The sequence below is a fragment of the Wyeomyia smithii genome, chromosome 2 (assembly GCF_029784165.1).
Source record: "Wyeomyia smithii strain HCP4-BCI-WySm-NY-G18 chromosome 2, ASM2978416v1, whole genome shotgun sequence".
Classification (NCBI taxonomy): Eukaryota; Metazoa; Arthropoda; class Insecta; order Diptera; family Culicidae; genus Wyeomyia; species Wyeomyia smithii.
Window position 1 is genome coordinate 267208027 of NC_073695.1, and position 26848 is coordinate 267234874.

Genomic DNA, 26848 nt, shown 5'->3' on the forward strand with positions numbered 1-26848 from the left:
ATATCAAATCGTATACAACAACAAAAATTTTCAGCAGATCCCCAAAGCAGCAGCGGATGAGCCAAAAAACCATAGAGACGAGATAAGAAAACTGTGACTAAATTTTAGGAAAATCTCAAACTTCATTAAAAAAATATTCATGATAAAATAAATAAATAAAAATCCTGTTCATAGATTCCCTCTAAAGCATTGATCTCAGGTTTTGCATGGTCGCCATGTTATTTACCCGGACGAACACATACGATTTGTATAGATTCTCTAGGATTCCTCACATTGGATTCGTGAGCGTCTTTGAAAAGGATTCCTGAAAAAAGAACTCTCAGGAATGCCCTGTATATGGCTCAAGGATTCTCGAATAAGAATCCTGAGTGGGAATCCTCCGGATCGTGTTTGAGATTCCTTTCACGATTCCGTCACCGAGTTAAAGGTATCCTGGGGATTCTTACTCAGGATTCTCTGCGTTTTAGTGAGGGTATCTGTCCAATTGACATTATTGAGATGAAAATCCAGCTACTAACTATCAAATAAGAGAAAGACAAATTTTGAGTACACGAAAAGAAAGTTATGATAAAACTAATTTTTTTCTACCTTAAAGTCATCTTGGAAAAAAAAAGAAAACTATCAACAATTCCTATAAACATAGTTTTGGTCGTGTTGTTAGCATATATCGTAGAAAATAGGCTTTCAACCAACTGAAACTTGATCTCCTTTTCAAATCATACTGCTCGTGCGTTTAGTTCACAGCGTTTCTAGTTCTAGTGCGGCAAGGATTCGCCACTCTTGCACGCGTTTTAAACTTGTTGCCGATCATTAACCCCCTCGCCAAAGCCGGAGAACGGTGACGCAACCACAAACGCAGCAACCAGGTTCTATCCACTATACTTATTGCTGTGGCTAGCCTACTGAGTCTATTTTCTGACGAAGTCAGTAGAAGACGAAGACACGAAGACTAGAACGATGCCACGAGGACTCACGCGCTTCTCTATTGTCGGTCGATCCAAAGTCTTTGAACCCCACATCCAACACCAATGCCATTTGTGCGAAACAAGCTCCTTTCCCTTCCTCATTTGGCCTTCGGTCTTCCGCCGTCCGTCGCAACCCACAACCGCACAGTCGTGGTTAGAACGAATGAAGTTGCTGCCCGAGAATGTTGTTTTTATGCAAACTTACCATGTTCTATGTTTGGTCCATGCTGCTTAGCACGGTGCTGTTGACACCGCTCTCTCCGTATGTATGCGAGGCAGCATGAACAACCACAAAAAAGAACGAATCAAACAGAACGATCGTTTTCGCTCATTTGAGAGGAAGAGATTCTATGCTTCGAGAGCGTAGAAGGAATGATCATTCTATGTTGGGTTTTATTCTGTTCTTTACTTGGGGGAAGCCCTCATCATAACCATCGCGGAAAGCATAAATGTACGAGAGCAAAAAATATAAATGAAAACGAAATTCTCTCGCTTTTTACGAGTGCTCGAGCGCAGTGAACTACGTGAAGTTTTCCTTGTCAACCACCCCGGTGGGAGATGGAATTTTCTCGCGAGCAAGAGAGAGCCGTTTCGGGTGTTTATTTACACACTCTTTCCGCCGCCGCGTTCATTCAACACACATCCCCCTCCACATGACCTTCAACTTCTGGTGTGCGCGCGGTGTGGTGTTGATATTTTACATTACATCGCGACCGTAGTAGGCTCGACCAGCAGAGTACAAATTTTCCTTTCGTTAGTCTTGGGCTAAGCGCACCGCTCGCTACTCGCGTCTCCGCTGCTATCGTCTCTCACGACGACGACGGGCTACTCTCTCACGTTTTTGGTTTGGCTTGCTTGGTTGGTGGTGCGCGCGATTCCTTGAGCCGCGGTGGGTCCGCATTTCGGTACGAGCTTTTATTTGACGATATCGCTCGAATATCGGCGGTCGATGTTTTTGGGTTCGCGCTCTGTTTCGCGGGTTGCTTCGATGGCGCGCGCGAGTGTTCGCTACTACCTGGTGGCTATTGTGCACAGATCGTCCAGTTGAAGAGGGAATTGGTTTTGTTTGTTTCAATAGGTTTTTAGTGTTGATTTAATTGTCCCTAGGACGATTTACCGCAACGTTCAGGCGATATCGTGGATTAATCGTTTTTCGGTTCACGTTGGAGAAGAAAAATTGATTGTGGATTTGTTTGCTATTTTTGTGACGTGTTTATAAAAAGAAAAATATACTTGTGATATGAAAGTTTGTGAATAAAAAATCTGATAGAATATGTTGTCAGACGTAACGTACCCGGGCTCGGTAATTAAGGAGAATACGATGAGTGTCGTGCAGGTACCGAAGTGTTCACAGTCGCAGACGCCGGTGATTAGTTACCGTCCGGGGTCTGGGGAACCGTGCATCCCGAACAGCACCACCGTCGGTCGGATCGAGGAGATCCGTCCGCCAAAGGAATTTATTGCAGTGCAATCAACCTACAGCAACCATCCTAAAATGATTAACAGTGCAATGAAAAGTGCAATGCTGGAAAACTCCTCCTTGCCGAAGCAGTCGCTAGCTGGGGACTATCTGCAGTCCCATCATCATCAACAACAGCAGCAGCAGCTTGCACACCATCTTCAGTTTTCAAAAGGACCAATTTTGTTGGTTCAGAAAAACGAGGACTGTGCTCGGTATTCGCATCCGGCATCGTCCTCGGTTCCACAACAGTCTCAGCAGGCACATCACCATATGCTTCCGGCAGTGTCTCCTGTTTCCTCTCCTATTCATCATCCAGGACCACTGGGTAATCACCCGGACAAACCTCCAGTCATAATGGATAACAGTGTTGCTAGCAGCTCCAAGGGAGAACCGGAACTTAACATAGGTAAATAAGGGATAAACCCAACCCAACTAGAAAGTTAACACTTTCGCTTTTCGCCGAATGTCAATTGATCTGATGAAGATGCGCTTGTTTTTAAATTTGCTCCCATCTGAGCTAGAGCCCAACAAAATAACCAAGATAAAATGTACAGACAATTTTCACCCTGCGAAACCCTCGACAATGGAAGAAAAAACTCTGCCATGCAGATTCAGGCATTCAGCAGCAGCAGCAGCAGCAGCAAGAGCCACTCTACACGGTCACCAGTGCATTGCCCTTCCATTCATTCGCGAGTGAACCAGCTAAGCCAATGCCCTCGTAGCCGTGAGTCGTTGACCTTTCTCTTCCAATTTCATCCATCCAGCTCGGAGGAGCCAAGGCGCGATCTAGACACACCGGTGTGGTACATGGAATGAACCCCAGCAGCAGTAGTCAAAGCAGGCGACGACTCACTCACTGCTCACTGGCTGCGGTTTTGTGTTTGTTTGGCCCCAGACAGTGGGTAAATAGAATGGAATTGATAGTTTAAAAGGCTTCTGCGGCCCGAAGTGGCAAGTCATTTTTCCTCATGTTGCCCCGTTTTCGTAACCTCGTAGGCCTTGCTTTTTTTCTTATGAAGTAAGTTCTTCTGAGCAAACAATACTTGGCCCACAGTCGTTTTTTTATTAGTCTTTCCCTATAACGTCGACTGCCTTCCAAGAACACCCTGCCTTCTTGAATGCATAATTTTTTCCCTTCATGTACACATGCATAACAGACCTAATTGAAACACGAGCACATATGTAAGGCAAGGCAAAGATGGGGGCGCCTGCTCATTGCCCTTGATTTTCCCTTCCTTATTTCGCCATCGCCGCATGGCCTGTAAACTTTTTGCCTGCCATAGCAATATCGTTTTTTTTCTCTCATTGTTTGTTTTTCAACCCGCTGATGGGTGGCGAAAACGCCTAAATGGCTGCATTTTCCGGTACACTACACGTTAGATACGGCCTCGCTCTTTCAGTGGCCTTCGTATCTGCTGGGACAGCATAGGAGGTTCACTTAGCCATTGACCATGTGCTTTCAGCTTGTGGTGAGTGAAGAGTATCTGGTCATTCCCCGGTGAACGTTGCCAGTACAAGAACCGATCAAGTTGGCCGTGATTGCTCTCTCTCTCATCCGAAAATGGATAAGGGTTCAGGGATAGAGCCGAGTTCATCCGGAAGTGAACGTAGTTCTGAGAGTTGTGAGCAAACAACCGTGAGAAAGAGAGCAAAAACAAGAGCGCTCGAAAGTTTGAGAGCGGGTGAACTTTTTCTCTCATAAGGCTCTCGCTCTTTTGACGGGGTGGCATATCGTACCGTAGTAAACGGTCGATTTCAAGTGCAGGCGCTGAACTTGAAACGGGACGTTGACGTTGCCGCGGCTGTTGAACGCTGGGGTCTGCTCGCGAGCGCTCTCACACGCCGATGGTTTGATGATCTCTTTACGATTGTATTCCCCCGTCTCATATCACAGTGCAACAACAGAAAAACGGTGCGCGCCTTGGCATTCACGAGACATTCACCTCTCGGGACATTCTTCCTGATTTGCAGCACAGCTGCTCACATTAAACCGACCGAATCCAATTATTATTTTTGGTCACACGACGCACACATGCACAGCGTCGTAAGCGAGAGCAACGGTTCATTGACGGGTATGACACATAATAAGCAGAGGGAGGAAATGATAACAAGTGTTGGCTTTTCCTCCGAAATTGTGTTCAACTTTTTTCGGGGGATTCGAACTCGTTGAAGGTTCCCACTTTCAAGGATTCGCTAAAACATGACACTGTTAGATAAGCTTGGACAGCTTGAACACGAACCTTGGGGAGTTCGTTCTCCATGTGTGTGAGCTGATAAAATTCGGTGTTATTGGCAGATTGCTGCCACCAAGGTTAGCCATTTGTCGAAGCTGCTAATGACATCGCCATTTCGGCTGCCGGATTATTAATTTCAGTTGAAGGTTTTTTCGCTTATCTTTTTTGCGGAAGTATGAATTGCAGTCGCGAATCTCAAAGTCACTCGTACCTGTTTTTTATTATAAACAAGTTCATGGTCGGTTTGATTGATAAAGCAAGTTTGTGTTATCGGGTGCAAATAACTCATCAAAAATGTCTTGATAATTAAAAAACAATTGCAGTAGCCTTTCCCTTTCTTGAACAAAAAAATGACAATCAATTAGATTCAACTTTTATTGTAAAGCCAATTACTCCACTTCAACCGGTCATCCGATAAACATTTTTCATTACGGATAAAAACAAACGCCGTCAATAAAAGTGACTTTCGCTTTTCAATATCTGATTTCAATTGCGGCTCTCCACCAGACGGCATCCGCTGTCAACAAATCGCCTATCGGTGAAAGCTTGCTTCCCTGGTAGTTTTTCTTCATTGTTACAAATCCAGCAAAAAAAAAATTAACAAAATTTGGCAATTTCGCCCCTTAAGTTCGGTGACCTTTCCAGCAAATGCCACACCGTTCAAAACTAGGTGAAAGTGGATCCATTTCACACGCACACGACGGCCGTACTCAGTCTGTGTCTCGTACAAATAATAATGCAAGGTAGAGTACCTTAGACCGGGGCCAATAAACTCTGCGCCACAATAAATGAGCATCGCAATAGGCAGCCACACTTCTTTCGGTGGTAAACTTTCACAAAGGCGAAACCCCCGCTCCGCCAAAACTCCGGTTTCCCGCCCGCCAGCCACGGAGTCGGGGCCTGCTGCTGTGATCGCGGGCTGTTTTTACATCACCTTACAAAACAGACCCAACCGAACGCAGTTCAATAGACTCTCCGGCTCTTCGGTTTGGGTGCATCTAATCTCCTCTTTTTCCTCCCTCGTTTTACTCCGGCTTTGCTCGTTCGCTCACTCGCTGATGGTGACCGTTTAGCTATGCTTCGAATTTTCCTCTGTCTCTGTCTGGTGGTAGAAATGCTGCAAGTCAATGACCTGCACTGTGATACTCAACTGTTCATTGTTGGTTCGACATCACTCTCACTTTCGGTTTCCATTCCCTTGCTGCTGCGTCTCCCTCTTTCCCATCATACGAGCATCTCTCGTCTAATCGGCTATAAAGCAGGACTAAAACCTGAAATCAGTCTTCTGTAACTTTGTGGGATGACTCATGAGAGGGAAGGAAAATCACCCTCTCTATTCTGTAGAAGCCACCAAACGCCTACTACTCCTTGACTTCAGCAGCGACGAAATGCTGCAACTCTGCAGAAAAATGGCATCGACAAACAACAACAATTCGTAAAAGGGTCGCGCGTACCGTAAAAACCGTAGGAGGGAGAAGAAAAGAGCCGAAACATAATCAAACACTCGTTAGGAGGGCTTCATGGTTCGGGGAGTCCTACATTTTTGTGACTAAAAATCGAGGAAGGAAAAGCAATCACGAGTATCACGAGAAAAGTGAACAACAACAACAACGGTGACGACGACGACGACGACGGCTGGGGCAGGGCATTGAACTTTTGCGGTGAAAACGGTGGAAACTTGGAGCTGTGTGGAGTTTTGCGACATTGAAACCACTTGGGAAAGTTGCCGGGAGATTATTCGCCTTGAAGGGAAAAATAACCTTTACTTGAGCGACAGTAATAATATATTTGTTGAAGGAAAAATCGTTTTGAATTTTCTTCGTTTTTATTGACTAAATGAGGTTCAGGAGTGGAAACGTCTATCTAATCTAACTGAAGTTCATCATCAAATTCAATCAAATTGAAATGGATCTCGAATACAGTACGAATTCATTATCTATTCAACAAGACTCCAATCCTAAGCATCCATTCCAAATCCTAGACTAATGAAAATTAAATCCAATGCAAATTTCATTTAAATCCTATTTTAATAATAAATTTGGAGTATCCAAATCTCAGCTACATCCTATTTTAATTCAATTCTAGTAAAATCCATTAAAAATTTAATACAAATGTAGTTAAAATGCATTTAGACTCCAATCCCAATGAAATTCAAAATTGATTTAAATTCAGCTGAAATTAAAGCCAACCTAATACTGAATCATATTAGAATACAAATTAATTCCATATTGATCCACTCTGTACAAGCCTACTATAATCTCAATTAAATTTAAATCCAACCCAAATTGATTCCAAATTCACACCTAAATTCAATCCAAATCCATTTTAAACTCAATCCACATCTAATTTGAATCAAAATCGAAAACTAAATGTAGATCGGCAAACGAATTCTAAACTTCTCGTGCTATTATACAAAAAAAAAGTATTTACATTTGGTGCGAACAAAGCGAAACTGTTAACCTTTTAAACCTTACTTTCTTCATACAACATGTTAATTTTTGTTTTCTTTTCTACTAATTATTTACAATGGTTCAAAAACTTTTTATACAATTTGTTTCCCCTCAGTCGTTTAGTTTTTTCTCAATTTTCCCATATTTCCTATTTTACTTGAATCACCAATTTCTCCCATTTTTTTGCATTGTTTTGCGACTTATTGATCTTTTGTTGTTGAATTTTTATGTTAATTTTGAACCTGGAACTTGTACCTTGAATTTGGATACGAATTTTGTGTGTGTTGTGTGCTCCAATTGTGCTGACGATTTTTGAAATAGAGGCATTTAAAATCGATTCTTTTTATTTTCAAAAATTCTCAACTTTGAGGCCTTTGACTGATTTTAAATTTTTTGACGTCAAATTGAAGGCCTTGTCCAAACTGTACTCTTAATAACAATAACTATGCAAAACTCTTCATGCAAATCATATTTTGCCGTCTTGGAGGGTTCAAGACCCAAAAGACCCTTTCAGGTGAAATTTTTTTGTTTACTCCATTTATTTTCAAAATTTAGTTTAAATTCAATGCATCATATTTTTTTTCATTTCACTTTAGAAATGGTAGAATATATAAAATTCAACAGCATTTGCATGCAGCATGCAGATGAGCAATATTGATTAAAAGTGAATCCAAATTAAATCTACATCATATTACAATACAATAAACAACTAATCCAAATCCAGTCAAATTTCAACTCAAATTCATCCGACTCCAACCTAGATTCTTTCCAAATACAATCCAACTGCTATTCAATCCAGAATAAACCCAAATCCAATCAGAACCAATCCAAATCCATTCCAAACACAATTCAAATCCTCTAATCTAATTTGAATCCTATCCAAATCCAATCTAAAACCGATCCAAATCCGATACAAATCTAATCCAAATCCAATCTCAATCCTATCCAAATTCAATCCGAATCCAATCCAAATCCTTTCAAAATAAAATTTAAATGCTATCCAATCCAAATCCAATCCAAATCTAATCTAAATTTAATCCAAATTTAATTCAAATCTAATCCAAATCCAATCCGATTCCGATCCAAATCCTTTCCACATACAATCTTATTCCTATTCAATCTAAATCCTATCCTATCTAAATCCTATCCAAATCCAGTCGAAATTCGATCTGAATCCCATCCAAATCCTTTCCAAATAAAATTCAAATGTTATCCAATTTTAATCCTACCCAAACCCAATCCAAATTCGATCCAGATCTAATCCAAATCTAATCCAAATTCAATCAAAATTTAATCCAAATCTGATCCAAATTCAATCTAATTCCGATCCAAATCCTTTTCACATACAATCTTAATCCTAATCAATCTAAATCCTATCCAAACCCGATCCAAAGCTAATCTAAATTGAATCCAAATCCAATCCAGGTACATTTCAAATAAAATCCAAATTGATCTCAAATCGAATCCAAATCTGATACAAATGCTTTTCAAATTCAATCAAAAACCAATTGAAATCCAATCCAAATCCGATCCAAATTCAATCCAAATCCTTTCCAAATACAATCCTATCCAAATCCAATCTAAATCTAATTCAAATCCAATTGAAATCCAATCCAAATCCAAGCAAAAGCCAATGCATTGTATTTTGATTGGCTATTGATTGGATTTGGATCCAATCCAATCCAAATCTTCTGAAATATGAATTAAATATTTTTTCCTGTCAAAGCTGAATGTGTTATACACTAAAGTCGCTTTTTACGCGGGGGATACGTGCCGCGTAAAAAAAACCGCGTAAATCCCGGAATCCGCGTAAAAAAACCGCGTAAATTCCGGAATCCGCGTAAAAAAAAACCATCGTTAATTTTGCATTCCGAGTGAAGGGAAACCGAAATCCGGGCAAAAAAAATACCGCGTAAATTCCGAAATCCGCGTAAAAAAAAACCGCGTAAATTTCGGAATCCACGTAAAAAAAACCGCGTAAATACTGGAATCCGCGTAAAAAGAACCCGCGTAAAAAGCGACCTTAGTGTACTAATAAAACATTTCAGTGAATTCATGCTTGAAGAACCACGAATAACCTACAAAAAAGCGTAATTTCATAAAGAAGCTCAAATTCTTCAAGTGTAATTTTGAATAAGCTTGTTAAACTGCTAAAATTATTTGACATCATCAAAATGCAAATATTCTTAAAATTACTGAAAGTGAAAAAAATTGTCTAAGATCCAAACTTCAAGAAAAAAAAATGTCTCTCATTTTCTCTGAACATTTTATTAGAAGTTGTTGTAACTTCAAGTTTCCTGAAAAAAATTAAAGAAATTCAACATTTTATAGGGCCTCATTAGATCCCCACAATCCATTTTCAGACCAAAAGTTTCAGAATAAAGCCTGTGAAAATTACTCTTGAGTCTAACATTTTTTTCCACCTACAGAAAACTCTCAGTTTACTAAGTTAAATACATGTGCAATAATTTATTCAAATCAAAAATGGTCCATTAAATTTTTGCGTATTTTCAGATTATTTGGTATGGATTCTCTCTTTGAAGAAATATAAAGGAATACATGGCAAACTAGAACTAATTACGAAAGAAATACAAAAATCCAACTCAAATTTTATCCTAATCCAATCGATATTCAATTCAAATCCCATCCAAATCCTATCGGAGTTATATAAAAAACCCATTTTAAATCTCATCTAAATTCTCCCCAAATCCAGTTCAAATTCAATCCAAATTCATTCGGAATCCAATTCAAATTCACTCCAAATTTAATCCAAATCCATTCAAAATCTTTCAAATTCCAATCCAAATCCTATCGAAATCGAATCCAAAAATAATCCTTATTAAATCCAAATACGATGCAAATCCAATCCAATAATCCTATTTAATCCAAATCTCATCCAATCCAAATCCTAGCCAAATCCAATCCAAATCTAATACAAATTCAACAAATCCTATCCAAATTCAATTTGAATTCAAACCCAATACTCTCCAAATAAAATCCAAATCCTATCCAATCTAAATTTCATCCAAATCCATTACAAATCCGATCCAAATCTAAATTCAACCCAAATGCAATCTAAATCTAATCCAATTCCGATCAAAATCCTTTCCACATACAATCTTAATCCCAATCAATCCAAATCCTATTCAATATAAATGCTATTCAAATCCAACACGAATCTTATACAAATCCTATCTATAAATCCAAACCAAAACAATTCCTGATCAAATCGAAAGCTAATCCAAATACAATCTAAATCTAATTCAAACTTAATCCAAATACAATTCAAACCCAATCCAATCAAAATCCGAATTCAATATAAATCCAATCCTATTCAATCCAAGTCCAATTCAAAACGAACCTAAATTTTAATTCAATTTTAACCCAGAACTAATCCAAATCCAATCCAATCAAAATCCAATCCAAATACCATCCAAATTCAACCCAAATCTAATAGAAATCCTATCCAAATCCTATCAAACTACAATTCAAATCCAAAACCAACTTAATGCCAATCTAAGTGCAATTCAAAGCAAATTCATTCAAACATCCAATCCGAATATAATCGTAAAAATTCCATAAAATTACCATCGAAATCGTGAACAAATTCTGATTTCTTTGTTCCTTAACTTCTGAAGTGCAAAATGGGAATTCTGTACCTAATTTCAATACCTTCTTTTATCCATTTGATTGGTTTAACATTTTTTGCAAGCTTTTACAAGTTTTGTCGATTTGAAGGTTAAAACGATCACAAGGGAGATACAAAAAGTCCCTTGTTATTATTTAGAATTTGTTCTGTTTAAGTTCTAATGAGCAAATTCATACCAAATGATTTTAAAATACGCGAAAATTTAATCGATTCATATGAACTAATCTTTGCACACATATTCAACTTAGTAAAATGAATATTTTCCTCGGGTAGAAAGATTTGTTAGGCTCAGGAGTAAATGAAATTTCATAGGTTTTAAAAAACAGGTTTTATTCAAAAACCTTTTGTTGTACAGCAAAACCCCTGAGAACAAACTGATGAGGCCCTATAAAAGATATGCAGCGTGAATTTTTTTATGCCAAAAAAACCCAAAAAATACACTAAGGTCTTTTTTCATGTATCTTTTTTATGATGATTTCGGGATTTAGGCCTTTTTTTCGCGGGTTTTGGAATTTACGCGGTTTTATTTCAAGGGGATTTTGGAATTGACGCGGATTTTCCAGAAAATTTGTTTTTTAAGCGGCATGTTTTTATCGTTTTTTTTTGTGTTCAAATCGCTTACTTAGAGTGTCCGATGGAGGTTACTTAATCCAATTACTGTATATTCACTGATTTGTACTATCTTTTTTATTTTTTCTCGATATTCAGCTCGATTCTCAGGTGAAATCAGCTCTGCTATTGATTCTTTTTCGAATGCTTTCTACGCGGATTTCAGAATTTAGGCATTTTCACGCGGATTTCGGCATTCACACGGTTGTTTTGATGCAGATTCCAAAATTCACACGATTTTTTTACACTGTTTTGTACGCGCTTTTTGATAAATATTATTGTTTTTTTTTTGTTTTTTTTTTCAAAACTAAGATTAAAAAGTTCAACCTTATGGAAATATGCCTCTCTGTAGGTTATTCATGGTTATCCAGCAACAAGTATAAATTCATTAAAATGTAAGATCAATATAACACAGTTCATTCTTTGACAGCAAAAATAATGGATTAATAATTTAGAAGTTTTTTGTATATTGTTTTTACAAGGTATTACAGGTCGGATTCGATTTTCCGGAGACACGAACATTCCCGGACTCGATTATCCCGGGTTTGATTGTCCGGAATTTCAGACTCGATTATCCGGAGTGATATTTTTTTGCTGTTTGTTAATTTTTATTTTGAAATTTTACCTTTTCTATTCCTTCTGATAGTTTTGCTGCCATTTCAGGCCATTTTGGCATGTTTTGGCACATATCCGAGCTAAGTGAAACCAATCAATGTCTATTTTTTTGCTCTTCGAAAGTTTACCACTTTTTCCCGCAGATATAATTTCTACGCCACTACATCATGCAAGTAAAATAACAGAAGAAAATTATTACTTCACGCTCGTTTATTGCAAATTTTAGTAATTTTTTCATGATTCAATCATCCGGAATATTCAAAAATTCATTCGTAGAAAGTTTTTCTATACAATCAAAGGTTTCTAAGCTACAATGCTATAAATAAAGCCCATGTCATAAATCCTACGTGCTTTTAGAGAAATACTTTTGAGTCTGAAAAAAATTTGAACCAACGGAAATTACTCAGCTTCCATATTGGATTTTATCATAAAAAAGAGAACAGCGAATATGAAAGAAAATCGTTTTTCGAATAATCTTTAATTTTTTTATTCCTGATCCCAGTTTTCTTTTATAATAAACCGTACCACGTTTTTAGGATTACAGAAAAATAGGAACAACTTATTTCATTTAATTCCATTTTCGTCTAATTTTTCGCTGTTTGATCCCCGTTTCCTTGGTTTTTCTTATAATACTTATAGTGTTTTTAACTCTTAAACACTATTGCTGATTTTTTGGTAACAGCACTCAAATCTAATATAAAAAATTTTGTTCTTGTAAACAACAACTTATCGTATTTTGTTGTTTCATGAATCGCCATCCTTACTCCCCACAAACCTGCCCGAATTAAATTGATACAATTCAAGGCTACCTTTCCTTTTCGTTCGAGCTAGCTTGGCTGGCTATACTCACGGTGAACCGGAGAAACCATTTAACGACACGCACCGCATCGCACCTCAAAAGTGAAATTTTGCACCGCGCATTAAATTTCAGTATCACTGGGTTAAAAATTCGTCTCCGCGCTCAAGCGGCAAGTTTCTCCCATAAAATCTCGCCAAGTTCCGTGGCACGAGAGTCAATGCACTGTTGTAAACCGTGCTGTGTTTGTGCAAAAGAGGAAAGGGGAGACGACGGCGGACAGGTGAATGGCACCCTACTGTCGCGTAACGCGTACTTTATCCAAACTGAAATAATGACACCACCATCCGGTTTGCAAGCCCCCACCCCGTTATGAGGAACTATTCAAATTAGTTTTGTTTTTATTGCTTCGACTGAGAAAAGGAGGTAATTAAGGAACAGAAAACAAAGTGACTCTTTAATGTTGGAATCCCCGAAACCGACAACGCCTCCGGCGACCAACGTTGGTGTCATTACCCTAGCGCGCAAAATTGCTGTAACACAAAAAAATAGGCGCAGAAAAAAAGCGCCCGCCAAACGAAAGTGAAAAGTAAAAGTTTTACTTTCCGAATTATGCGAGGGGTGCTTTGAAGGGGAGGGGGTTGAGACACGGTTTATGTTGGCTTTCTTTTCACCGCTCGTCCAATAAAACACCACTGGGGCACACACATTGCTGCGGCTGACAGGGAAGAAGGGAGGCTGGAGATTACGATGAGGTCTTTGACCGAGTGTAGAAATGGCGACAAGTCGCAAAAATCCGCAGAAGGCCGCGTTTATGACGATTTATGCGGAAACCGGTGACCTGAACGGGTCGAACTTGTGATTAATTGTGTGTTTATGCTTATGAACACAGTTCTTCGCAGATTTGCTCCATGTTTTTTCACCTAATTTATACTGAAAAGCAGCTTGGCTCAACTCCTCGAGCTTCTCTTTGCGTAGGCTAGAATAACTTTGTTGGCTGGCAGGATTTGCATAATAATATTGATATTATACAATCGGAGTGTGACACTCATAGTTTCGAAAAAAGGGGTTTAGTTTATCAGGAAGTTGCTTTTCGAGAAGCGAAGTGATTGAAACATCTTTCATAGTTATTTTAAATACTTTTTATGGATTTTCAAAAGATTTTTTACCGATTTCCAACATTTTTGAACGTTTTAAAATGGCGAGGGTTTTTTTCATCATCGACCAGATTTTTCAAAGATTTTGAGAAACAAAAAACTTTAAAGATGTTCATAGATTTTTAGATTCTCATAAATTGTTGACTTATAAGTTTGTGATACATTTTTGTTTAATCTTCATAGATTGCCAAAAATGCTTGAGTTAGTTTTTTACCCCAATGTGAAATGCTTTTGAATATAAAATACCCATTTTAAGCGTGAAGCCTAAAAACTTATTGCAAGACTGTTTCATTGAGGTTCGAACAGCATATTTTCTCCATGTTAGGTGATTGGTGTCTTGTTTTCGAACCTACGGAAAGTTCATGTCTTCAAGACGTTTCAATTGAAATTCCAAATTTTACTGTCTCTTAATCGTCTTCCATTTCACTTGTCACTAACAATTTTCCCAACAAAACACAGACCTAATCATCGTACACTACTAGCCCAGTTAATCTCTCCTAAAACAAAGAGAAACGACCGAAATCACTTTCATTCAATTGTTTCCCACTACCGACCGTAACGACTGAATAGTATATCAGTAGTAGGTAGTAGCAGCAATTAAAACGATTCATCCGAAAAAAGCAAAGCTTCATTACACGGGGGAAAACTTTCAGCAATCCAAGCTGGCCGCGCATCCAAGCGACGACGTTCGAGAGAAAAGCGAAAGGAGAAAAAGCACGCGAACCGTCGACGCTGGCGGGCAGGCGTCGTCGATCGCCACACAGTGCGGCGCACTGTTTTATCACTCAATTAGCCACCGATCGAGCGGCGATCCGCTCCGAAGACTGGCAAGAAGATCAGGAAAGCCGAAGAAGACCGAACCAGAGAAAGTTGTTTATTGCGGTGGAGCACAGAGCGGGTTTTCGTTATATAAGCTTACATAACCTCCAACTGGTGCTGCTGCTGTCTGCTTTGTTCGGCGGGCCCGAGCCCGAGCCTCGAGACATGAAGATTATATAAAGCAGCAGTGGAATGGGGAAGCGAAGCGCGGCTAGGCGATAGAGAAGAAAGTCGAAAAGCAGAGGCTGCAAAGAGCCTCGCTCGACCGAAGCTGGGGATGAAGGTAGAGGCCGAGAAAAACTATAAATCTCGGAGTGATACGGATACAACAGAAGAGGTTGGGCGCGATTGAAGGGCACGGTGGGTGGGTGACGAGGGTGAGAGGATGTTGAAAGATGGTTGCTACCAAACAGACGAAGAAAAACCCGGCTCATACTCGACGAATATTTTTCGATTGCACAGCAAAGCGATATGAAACGAGATGGAGAGTTAATATAAAGGGAAGGGGAGGTGAATTTCTCCACTTTCTTTTCGATTTTTTTTTACTTTCACCGGTTTTATTTTGGTTTCGATTGGGTAGGCCTACTTTGATCATAGACCGGCCGCCACAGACCTACACACACACACATGGCGAGTGGAATGACCGAAGTTTGGCAACCGGCGTCGCTTACGGCGCTGGTGCAGCGTGAAGGATGAGTATTCGCGGTTTGAAGCGAATGACATTGCATCCGTGACCCCAAGGTGGTGAGGGGTGAGGAGGGGTAGGCGGTCTACTAGTGTGGTTCGTTGGCTGGACGCGCAGCTGAATCAGTGGCAATGCACCGTCGTTTAAAGGGAGGGGTGACCGTGAAGAGCAGTAATTGGATGCATTGGATGGACTCGGTGAAAGTGAATAGGCCTATACAAACAAGACTCGAGCTAGGAAAAAAATTGTTTGTATATGGTTAGAAACCAAAATATTAATTTGAAAGTAAAATTCGGAGCTAGAAAAGCTTAGCTAAATGTTTTTCGGTGTAAATCTATTAAGAATAATCATTCTGAAACTCAGACAAAAGAGGCCTTTAGTTACACATTCATTATCTCTCGCTTCACATCACATGCAACGTTTTATGTAAGGGTTTAGACCTCGATAGCGGTCTTAAAATCAAGCGAATTTTCTTGGTTTTCCACACCAATCGAACCGTCTGTTGTACAAGATTTATATGATACATGAACAACATAATACATATCATGTTAGCTATCGACACTTGCTGGAACATTTTCGAAATAAATATTACGTCGCGGAAGAAAAGTAAATCAGCAGAAACGTCCACAAAGTTCATTAAAATATAATCTTGCATAATTAATCATCTGTTTTTCAACAAAAGGTGTTCAACTCACAGCTTGCAATCCATCATTTATTCGCGTTTGTGACGTTGTAACAATTAATTCATTACTCTTCACGAGGATATGATTTCCAGTAATTTCAACATTGGTTTTGAAGTAGAATTTCGTCTTGCCGCAGCATTCTAGAATAGGGGTGCAAATTAAAATACCGAAAACATCGAGAGCGTCACGTAAATTGTGCAATTTGAAATGCTAGTAACTAAGTTAGCTTTCAAACGAGTTTTCTTCATACTTGCAGCAATCGATTTGAAAAAAAGTATGATTTTAAGATGCCTACTATTGTACTATTGAAAAATGCAGAGCCTTGTTTTGAACGCAGATTCCTGATCGATCAGAGCTCAACACAAGGCCAACATCATTCAATATGGATATTTCCGTAATCGGAATGATGCATTTGAAGTCCAAGATGGTGACTTGCTTGGTTTCTAAAAACAGTCAGAATTGGCCGAACATCATCTAATATGAGTGTTTTCGGAGTCGGAATGATATCCAGAGGCCGTGAATTGATTCCAGCTACCATTTTCAATCTTTTAATGGTCGCTACATTATTTTTGGAGAGTCATGTGATTAATGTATGATGAAAATTAATTAGTCTATCGTAATCTTAACATTAAAGAAAGTTGAATGATAAATTATTGAAATTTACCATCTCAGACCATCAAATTAAATAATTCCAATCGAGTGTTTTCCTTAGTTTATTGCAAGAAATACATTGACATTAGACAAACAGTCGTAACTCTACGTTGACTTTGCGGTCGTGTCGCATACACAATCTCTTCGACTTTTTTTAGTGGGCAATATTTTGCACCAGTTTTTTTAACGCATTTTGAATTAACCGTTTGATCTAAGGACTAAGATCCCATTGTTTTAGTTCAAACTAGATTCTTCTAGTTTGTTTTCACAAGATTTAGTCAATCAGTTGAATCTCAACAGCTAGTTTCTATTAATTCACCAGATCTTCTAGATATTCTATCAACTGCTGCTATGATTACTTACGTTGGTTTTCAAAATATTTTCAGACCCCAAAATTCGTGAAATCTTGGTTCGAAACATCAGCTTATTTGAGCAGCATGACATAATTTCACAGAAGTAATTCTTGAGTCTTATTTCTGAAAGTTCGTTTTAATGAGACAGATGACGGACTCACAGAGCGCTTTCAAATTCAAACTTCATTGAAAAAGAATGAGTTTCAGGGGAAAATGGTGTGAAAAGCTTCGGAGAAAGCTAAAACCATTCCAATTTTGAGATCGACAATTTTGCCGGATTTTTTATGGAGAAACTTCGTTTAAGTTTTCTAAGGCTTTACATCTTACGATAACGTAACGATCTTAAATACCCCCTCCCCCCCTATGTAACAATAAATAACGCAGACATAACCCCTTCTCCACCCCCTTTCATGCGTTACGTAATTTGTGTACGACGCATTACAGAGCTGGTTAAGGGCATCAATATTCACAGGATGCTATAATACTTCATTTATTTTCAGTAACTGGTCGACAAAAGCAAAAAAACGCCCTGAAGCTCAAACTAGAAAAAACGAAAGTTAACCATTCTTGTGAATTTCGGTGCCCCTAGAGATAATAACTTTTTCAGAAACTCAAATGACTTTTCCCGTAAGCTAACGCTGAAGCGACGAACCCGGCGAGTAATTTCTCTGCGAACTTTTTACATACTTTTGCATACACTAGGGGCACCAAATTTCACAGGAGTACTTAAAAAACTATAATCTTTCTAGGGTAACTATTTTGAGCTTTGGGGTAACATTTCTTTTTCGCTATTGTCGACCAATGTTATAGCTTTTTGCCGTTTCTGTGAGTCTCAGTGCCTTTAGCCAGCTCGAAAGTGCGTAAAGTCTTCAGAGATTTCAATGAAGTTTTCCTGTAAGCATACGTGAAAGCGACGAACCCGATTACTCTGCGGCCTTTTGACGCACTTCCGAGCTGGCTAGAGACACCAAAATTCACAGGAATGGTTAAAAAGCTATTAGTTTTCATATTTTTCCAGTCTGAGCTTTGGGGCAAGATTTTTTTTCGCTTTAGTCGATCAATGTAATAGTATAATGTTAACTATTGAACCAATCTATGAAATAGAGAATGCTGACGCTCTTCATTGCTGTTAAAGCTTATCCAGAATGGCAAGGTTACGTTGAATTTTATGTGAGTGCTCTGTTAGTTATTTTTTCTGCATGAAATTTTTTTTAGTAGCGAGTTTTATTATTTTATATTTCTCGAAAAATCAAAACAATCATTCGACTTTCATTTTTCATTTTTTTTACCTGAAACCAACAATTACAGGTCGAACTCGATTGTATATAGTCTACCCACTTAAAGTCAGAAAACCCCTTTCTTGTAATAAACAATTATATCTTGTAGTTATTTTTTATGTAAACACAGTCAAACGGAAAGAAAAAAAAATCAGGATATTTTAATTTATTTACCTTCATCTGTAACGGTTTTTTTTTATTTTCATTTGACACAATTTAAAAAAAAGTTGTTTCTTTTATTTTCAATTTCTTTCAATTTTTCAACTTTTTTTTTTATTTATTTTCAACTCTTTTTGAATTTAATTCACTAATATTTATTCAAAAAAAAGTTTTGATCAGGATATATTAATTTGTTTACTTTCAACCCTAAACGTTGTTTTATATATATTTTCTTTTATTGATTTTCATTTTTTTTTTAAATTCTTTGTAATTTATTTCTAACATTTTTGGATTTTTTTTGTATTAATTTCGAAGAAAAGTTTCGATCAGGATACATTGGTTCGTTTACCTTCAACCCTGAACGCTTTTTTCAAATAATTTTATTTATTTTTTTTTTTATAATTTTTAATTTCTTTCATTTATTTTATTTCTAACTTATTTAAAAAAATTTATAACTTTTTTTCAATATTTTCAAATTTTATTCAATTTTTCACGAATTACTTATATTTTTTCAATTGTTTTTATTTATTTTCATATTTTTAGGTTTATTTTTATTTTTATTTTTTTTATTCTATGAATCAATTATGAAACGTCCAATGCAAACGCAGATTATAGAAATTTACCACATGGAGTGCAACGCTTTTTGTCATATAGGCCCCCTTCCTCCAGAAGCATTACATATCTTATGGATGTTTCCTTACATTTCAGCTTTAGAAAAGGCATACACTGAGGTCGTTTTTTACGTGGATCGCTTTTCTCAATTACTCGGTATCGGTACAAGTTATCGACCTCATTTCAATCACGTTTTCCGTTTTAGGCCACGAGTGATCTTATATCAGTTTTCAAAAAAAACACAATTTTTGGTGTAAATACTTCAAATTTAAAATATTGCATTTTGGTCTCTAGATTGGCCACTATCATATTCTTACGTTTTAGGACGGTTTTCTTTGTTATATTTGCAACTCAAAAAAGTCGTTTTTTACGCGGGCTCATACAAATTTGGAACGCATCCCCCGCGTAAAAAACGACCTTAGTGAATTTGAAATTGATAAAAAAAATACTATATATAATCGAGTCCCACATGTACAAATTGCAGCTCAATAAAAAGTTTAACTACAAAGAAAACTATATACAACAAACACTTGTTGAGAAAAACATTATTGAAAGTTATATCCAAAAAACCGGTAGAGTTGATGAGTGAAAATTAAAAGCACTAGCCTAGATCAATTTTTGATGTCCTGAAGGTGAAGCATGTTTAAAAAGTTTGTTGCCAAATGGCTTTCCCAAAGCTGATGTCTTGAAGGAAAAAGTACCTTTTAACACTTTAACTTTCTATGAATCGCATTTCTGCAGAAGTAAAGTTGTTAGGGTTGTGGATCTAATTTCCGTCGTATTGGCATCAGCAAAAATGTGACAGACCAAGTACTATATAGGAAAAGTGAAAATTTCGATGGACAATATGATTTATGTACGGTCTTTGCCTGAGTGAACTAAATACGTTGAGTTCACTACAAACAAAGTATCAGTACATACATTCGCATTATTTGGTTGTGAGGAATGAAACCAGAGATGTTTTCAATGTTTTCTTTCCAAAATGACGGGCATTGGCAATTATGACCAAGAAGCGATCTTCCCTACTGATGTCGTGAGGACAAACAATCTTTTGAAAACTGTAATTTTCTTTGAGTCGCATTTGTTTTCATTTAAAATGAAAAAAAATATACTCAAGTGTTTGAAAGTTGATTGATTTATTGGCAACGAAACATCTTGGTCGTTGAATTTCCTTGGAAATATAACAAAAAATAAATTTTTACCTAACTTTCTAAGAACGATACAGGAAATAATCTTTAGCAAGCAATAAATATCGATTGATTCGATATTGAGCTCCTTTTCCGAATATCAGCGAGATACGATCAAAGAAACCTAGATGAGAAACAAAGTTTCCCTCACTAAAAATCGCCACTTTTCTGTTGTCACGGCTACTGAAAGTTATTGATAGAGGAATCGCTCCTATATTCATCTCAGTACCCAAATTCATCTCATTACGCCTTTGAATCAATTTATCGTCTAATTTCACCACATTTTCAACGTAAAACTTCCTACTACTTGACAAAATCGAGAAGCAAATAGATTTTACTTCTAAAATCTGTAGAAATTTGACGGTGAATTGGACAAATGAGAGAAATAAGATGAATATAGGTGCACCTAGCTGTTGAGATGAATAACGGAACGATTACCCTAGTACATTCAACTACAATTTCAGTTTCCCTATTTGTTCACTGAATAACCAATTATGGACATTCAAGCATCATAAACACAAATCAGGAAAAGTTAGCGCTAAATTAAGACACTAGAAAACTAGCCGGAGGCACTTCGCCCAAAATTACCCCCCAAAAAAAGCGTTAACCAAGAAAAAAAACCCCAAAAGGTGAAACCAACTTTCAAAGCCGGAGTCCACCGGAGTTTAACGACCCCACCGAAGGGGGCCACAGAGCAGGGAAGAAAAAACAACAACATATCTACTACCTCTGCCTTCAACTTCTTCACGCGAAACACATTCAAACTCTATGGTCTTTGAACTTGCCTCGAAATTGCAGTGAAAATTCAACGTTTTGTTTTTCTCATCTTCTTATCTTTCTTCTCACATTTGCAGAGTTCGACGGGACCACCGTTCTGTGTCGTGTGTGCGGTGACAAAGCTTCCGGTTTCCATTACGGTGTGCATTCCTGCGAAGGTTGCAAGGTAAGTCAATCAACCATTTGTTTTATTGCTACTCTATTTCACTACATACCACCTGAGTGGACTTGGAGACTTGGAGTACAGTGTAGTACAGCCAACAGACTATAAAAAAAAACGGAAGATGAATAACCCCGCGTACCCTGGTTCACAGTTGCTTGCGATGACCTTTCCGGTGAACCGTCGTCGTTGGTTCAGAACAGTAGGTACGGGCGCGTACATATTCTGCCTCGGCCGGCGGGAAGTTACGAACGGAGAAGTGGTTGGTTGTGTGGTGTAGGTACGTACAACAATTGAGCACATTGACCGACTGATGACAGTTGATGATGGCTTGCTTGGATGCACCCGCCGTCTATCGACACGCATTCTACCCTTCGCTTCGCTAGCATAGCGCATAAAGCGTTGCATTAGACCACACAGAGGCCCCGGGTTGATCGCCGCCGGTCGGTACACCGTGCGTTTCGAACAATAATCCTCTTGAGGGCGGTATGTTACAATGCGGGTGGGTGGATGGACGGACGGATGGGCGCGGTGGCATGCGAAGAATTATTAACACACAAAAGCCAATCCATCCGATGACGATCATGGCGCGCGAAGCCGAGGTGAATGGATGGAAATACCCTTGAATGAATCACATTGCTGCCGCGTTGTTTTGAAACTGGCCTTTAGCGGCTGGACTCTTTTTTTCTGCTTCTCTCCCTTCGGTAGTTTGTTTACTGTTAAAGTTCTGATGATGACGATGAGCAACAACGACGACGACGACGACGGCGGACGACGACTTGCGTGTTGGAGAAGGAAAAAAATCGAGGTTACGTATCGAGTAGGGTTTAGTCGCTGCGAAGTGTGTGTATGTGTGTAGCTGTGTGTGGTATAGTTTCTCCTACTTTGTATAATCACAGTTTATTGACTTCTGTACGTAGGTTAGTGACCGACCCCGGGCCGGGCGGTGCGCTCCATCGTTTCCAGAAGTAAACTTGCTGTGGCTCTTTCCTCATCTTTTTTTTGCTTCTCTTATGTTCGCCTCACTGTGTGGTTTATATGTGATTCGTTCGCCTCGTTTATGGTGTAGAAACAGAAGGCAGAAAAACTTTCCGATTGAGGAGGAAGTTTTGTAATGAAGGTTAGTTTCCACTTGCTTGGCTAAGAATGGGTTCAATTAGTAATTTGTTTGGAGATTTTCTTGTATAACCCACATGAGGCTGGTAAAGTGGTTGGAATTGATTAGACTCTTCCTATGGATTGCAAATGATTTTAATGCTGAGTTCATGAAGTTATCTAATCTTTTTGGAAAAAAATTACCATCTTCGAAATGCAGCAACTTATTAACACTCATTTGATGAAAGTCAATAAAACCGTCAAACACTTCTTTATGGTTATAAGGAAGGGTTAGTATGACTGTCTACTCGAATCTGTCTCTGAATTCTGCAGCTCCATGAGTGCCACATAGAGAGAAAGAAATGTGTAACAATGCGAAATATTCAATTAACAGAGTTCGGCTTATTTGCAAACGTTATTTATCTGGCTTGTGAGAGTTAGCGTGTATGAAGATTTAAAAAGGCCCATATTCAAAAATCTAACTGCACGTTCGAGCTAATATACTTACTAATCATACTGGGCAAATCAAAAATGATACTTAAGAACCATAGTTTGCAAACATATTTCACAAGGTTAAAGTTTTGGTGAAAATAGAGAATAGGTGCCAGTTTGGGTTTCATATTCTATCAAATTCTCATTCTAAAATAAAAATTTGATCATCCATCCGTCATGAGACATTTATCAGTTTAACGTTTCAACGCCTGAAATCAATCTTCAAAAGCGGACACAATCTTTTGATCGAACCGAGCTATCAGCGCACATGCCTTGGGAATACAGTTCTCAAATTGCTAAATAGCTTCGAGTCGGAAGAGTTCAAAGACAAATGAAAAAGAAAAAACAATAATAGCTACAAGCAAAAGTCCACCATACCTGACATCACTGTCAATGATGATTGAAACACGTATATTTTTTTTTTTTCAAATGAGGTTGTTTCAACTGAAATACTGTTACGCTGGGCCAGGAAATGAAAATTATTAGTCCGAGTGAGTAATTAGGAAGAAACAAAAACATCCAATGGAGAAAAAAACACTTTCTGGCTTCGGAAGTTTAAACGAGGAAATATTATTTCACTGAAGCCGCAAAAGATATCTTACAACCACTCTTTTTTCTCCACTGTAAAAAGATGTTTATTCTATAGAAGAAAATATTGGAAACTGTAGCTTGTAACTACCAACGTTTAGAGGTCTCTCTGGACGATCATTTTACATCTATGATTTCAATTGCGGCAAGTGATATGTAATTATAAAGAACGAAGATTGTCACCTCCTACATCCTACATCCCCCCTTTTTTAGAATAGTCACTGACGCATTGAAATTTGGAGCATAATGTACATTTTTTCTCAATCAAGTCGATAGCAATCAGACGTGAAGATGATCTCGTTCATTAGTGAAAAACTATCTTTATTTACAAGATCCACCACATCCAGATTTTGAATTTCCAGGTTTTTACGTCGGTTTCTGGAAAACAGTCAAATGGTTTATTGCCATCCAATATGGGAATTTTCGAAGACGGGATGATGCTATGAGGTCGATAATCTACTCCAGACGCAATTTTTAATCCAATATGGCGACTTTGGGATTCTGGAAAACAGCCCAAAATTCCCGAATTGAGCATCTAATATGAGTATTTTCTGATACAGGATGATGCTTTGAGACCACAAATCGACTGCGAAAGCCATTTTGAAATTTATGATGGCGACTTCCAGTTACTGGAAAACAGCCCAAAATGGACAAATACTATCTAATATGGATATTTAGAGAATTGGGATGATACCGAGAAGTAGAGAATCAACTCTAGACATTATTTAAAAATCTAAGATTGGGATTTCTGGTTTCTGTAAAACAGTGTAAAACTGCTGAACATAATCCAATATAGGTATTTCCGCTCTTCTGTGTTCTAAGAATATTCATGTTGTATTTAATATGATAACATTGATCAGCACAGGTTTACCCTAAAGCTCAAACTGAAAATAATGAAAGATAGTATCTTTTTGGTCGTTTCTCTGAATTTGGATGTCATAGCCAGCTTGGAAGTGCGTGAAGTCTTCAGATACTTAAATGAAGTTTACCAGTAAGCAAACCTAGAAACGACAAACCCGACGAGCAATTACTCTGTCGTCTTTTGATGCGCTCCCGAGCCGGCCAGAGGCACCAAAATTCGTAGGAATAGTTTGAAAGATATAATCTTTCATATTGTTGAAGTTTGGGCTCTAGGGCAAAGTTTGCTTTTGCTTTTGTCGATTGTATAACATGCAAAATGTGATGTACTACATGAGAAATAGAAATGATTTTTGAATTTTGTACACTTTAATCTCGAGTAGCGCCGGGAACACTCAACTAATCTCTTATAATGCTTGAGGATCTGCAATACGAAAGAAAAGGATAAAGGTTTAAAAACATATATGAAAAATGGTATCTGTTTGGCAAAAAATAAAACGGAAAATTAAAAACTGAAAATACATCAAGAAATAAATTCTACTGAAAGGAGAAAAAAATGTTGGAGCAACTTATAGATTATGTATGTGTGATCAAAATCGCGAATCTATACCCGAATTTTACGTGTCGGAGATTTGAAGAAAAAAGTAGGAGGGCGGTATTAAAGACACGATCGCACGACGTAGGATTGGGTATTTTTCTATATTTTTTATCTAACAGTGCATTTTTATTTGCTGAGACATTAGGGCGCTTTGAAAAATGATTAATATAAATAAAATAAATGCATGAAACCTTATTTATGTTGGCATCTCCACTTCGCAGATATTCGAATTAGAAAAGCATTTGTTCGTAGCTTGTAATGACAAGACAAACATTTGAATAAGCGAATTCGGTAGATTCTTCCTTTCTCAGTAAACAGCAAATACGAACCTATTCGGTATTTGAGACCAGAACGATTCACTGCAACGGCCGCTGTCGAAAAGTAAACACCAAGAAAAATATGCTTATTTTCAGGCTTTCCTCGCTATCAGCAACATTTTGTAAAGGAGAAAATTCAACTAGCCACTTCAATTACAACACTTTGAGGCACCAAAAGGTGCCAGTTGCCGATGATTCTTGTTCTTTGATCATTACTGCCAGAATTCGAGGCATTTCAATACTTTTGCAGTAGCCATGTTCTACTAAAGGCCACCAGCATTACACGGGTGAAACCTGGCACGAGATGACCGGTACTATTTTGTCTTTCCTCCTTTCAACAGCTAGCACAGCTACATCACTGGTACGGTTTTAGAATGAGGACGATGGGGTGAAATGTTCGAATGTACCTTTTATATCAAGGTTTCGTCAGTTAGTTGGAAACAGGGAGGAGTTAAGAAGAGAAGAGAATGGCAAGGGAAATAAAAAAGCTTGGGAAACAGAAAGTGACAACAGCAACGACAACAAATCGTTTACAAAGTCAGATCGGTTATATCCGATAGTGTCGGCTGTGCTTGGGAAGAGAGGTAATGATTGGCTGCTCGGCATGATTTAGACAATCGATGTTTTTTACCAATTTTTCAATAGTGTATCTTAAACAATAGGTTGTTTTTGTTACATAAATTTAACCGTAAAAGAATTTCTGATCGATTGGGGCCAGAACCTCGATAACCTGATTATAAATGACTGAAATATAAGCGTTCAAAACCGGACCACTTTTCCCTGGTTTCCCCTGGTTGAATTACTCTGCCGTGAGATGACATTGTGACGTAGATCCAAGTGATCAGTTTTTCAGTACGGCCCAAAAACGAAAGAATTCTTCGTCACTTTTGTATGGAAATGTGTGCCAACGTCACTTTGTTTTTTTTTTTTTTTTTTATGCAACGTACGGATAAGTAACAACGAAAAGGAAGATACCAAAAGATAGGTCTTCGAATAATGAACAAATTGGCATGAAAAACTTATATTCGAGAAAGTGGCACTTACGTCACTTTGTCATCTCACGGCAGTACTAGATTTTCAAATTCAGGTTTCTAGCTTCCAGATAGACGTAGTCCTACGTCAAAATCGATGTTACGAAATTAGGGATGTGGAACAAAACTGGTGCCAAAATTATTTTTTGTGCAAAAAATTTGCTGAGGTTGGAAATTACAAAGTTGGAAAAAATCATCTATTTAAATCTTTCTTAGAGAAGAACATATTATTGAATCAAATGGTCTGATTGAAGTATGATATTGATCGAAGATGGGAAATAAGGAAAACGGAACAATATTCATGGTACAGAAGGCCAAAAGATTTGAATTGATATTAAAATTTCTAATTTAGTTGAAGGAAGGTTGCAGAAAAGATCATTGTGTATAAAAAATAAACAAACAGCAATTCTAGCAAGTTTTTTCACTATAGCTATATGTGTTCTTTATCGAAAAATTTTAGATCCGTATTTTATTTTGTTTGACTTTTCTGAAACAGTGTGGCACAAAAAATCGACTTTTTTCAAATTTAAAATGTTCAAAAAATTTATAACTTCTCGGTCGTTTAACTA

General features: G+C 37.9%; 1 protein-coding gene across 3 annotated transcripts in view; it reads left to right on the forward strand.

Moving 5' to 3' along the window:
* Window positions 1-26848, forward strand: part of LOC129725070 (ecdysone-inducible protein E75) — a 184246-nt gene that overhangs the window by 88808 nt on the left and 68590 nt on the right. For 2 of the 3 annotated variants that reach the window (XM_055680473.1, XM_055680472.1), the window contains exon 3: window positions 21218-21306. In XM_055680473.1, coding sequence (XP_055536448.1) covers window positions 21218-21306 — 89 coding nt within the window. Of the gene's footprint in view, window positions 1-1875; window positions 2834-21217; window positions 21307-26848 lie in introns of those variants that run through there. The other variant, XM_055680475.1, reaches the window with a different exon arrangement.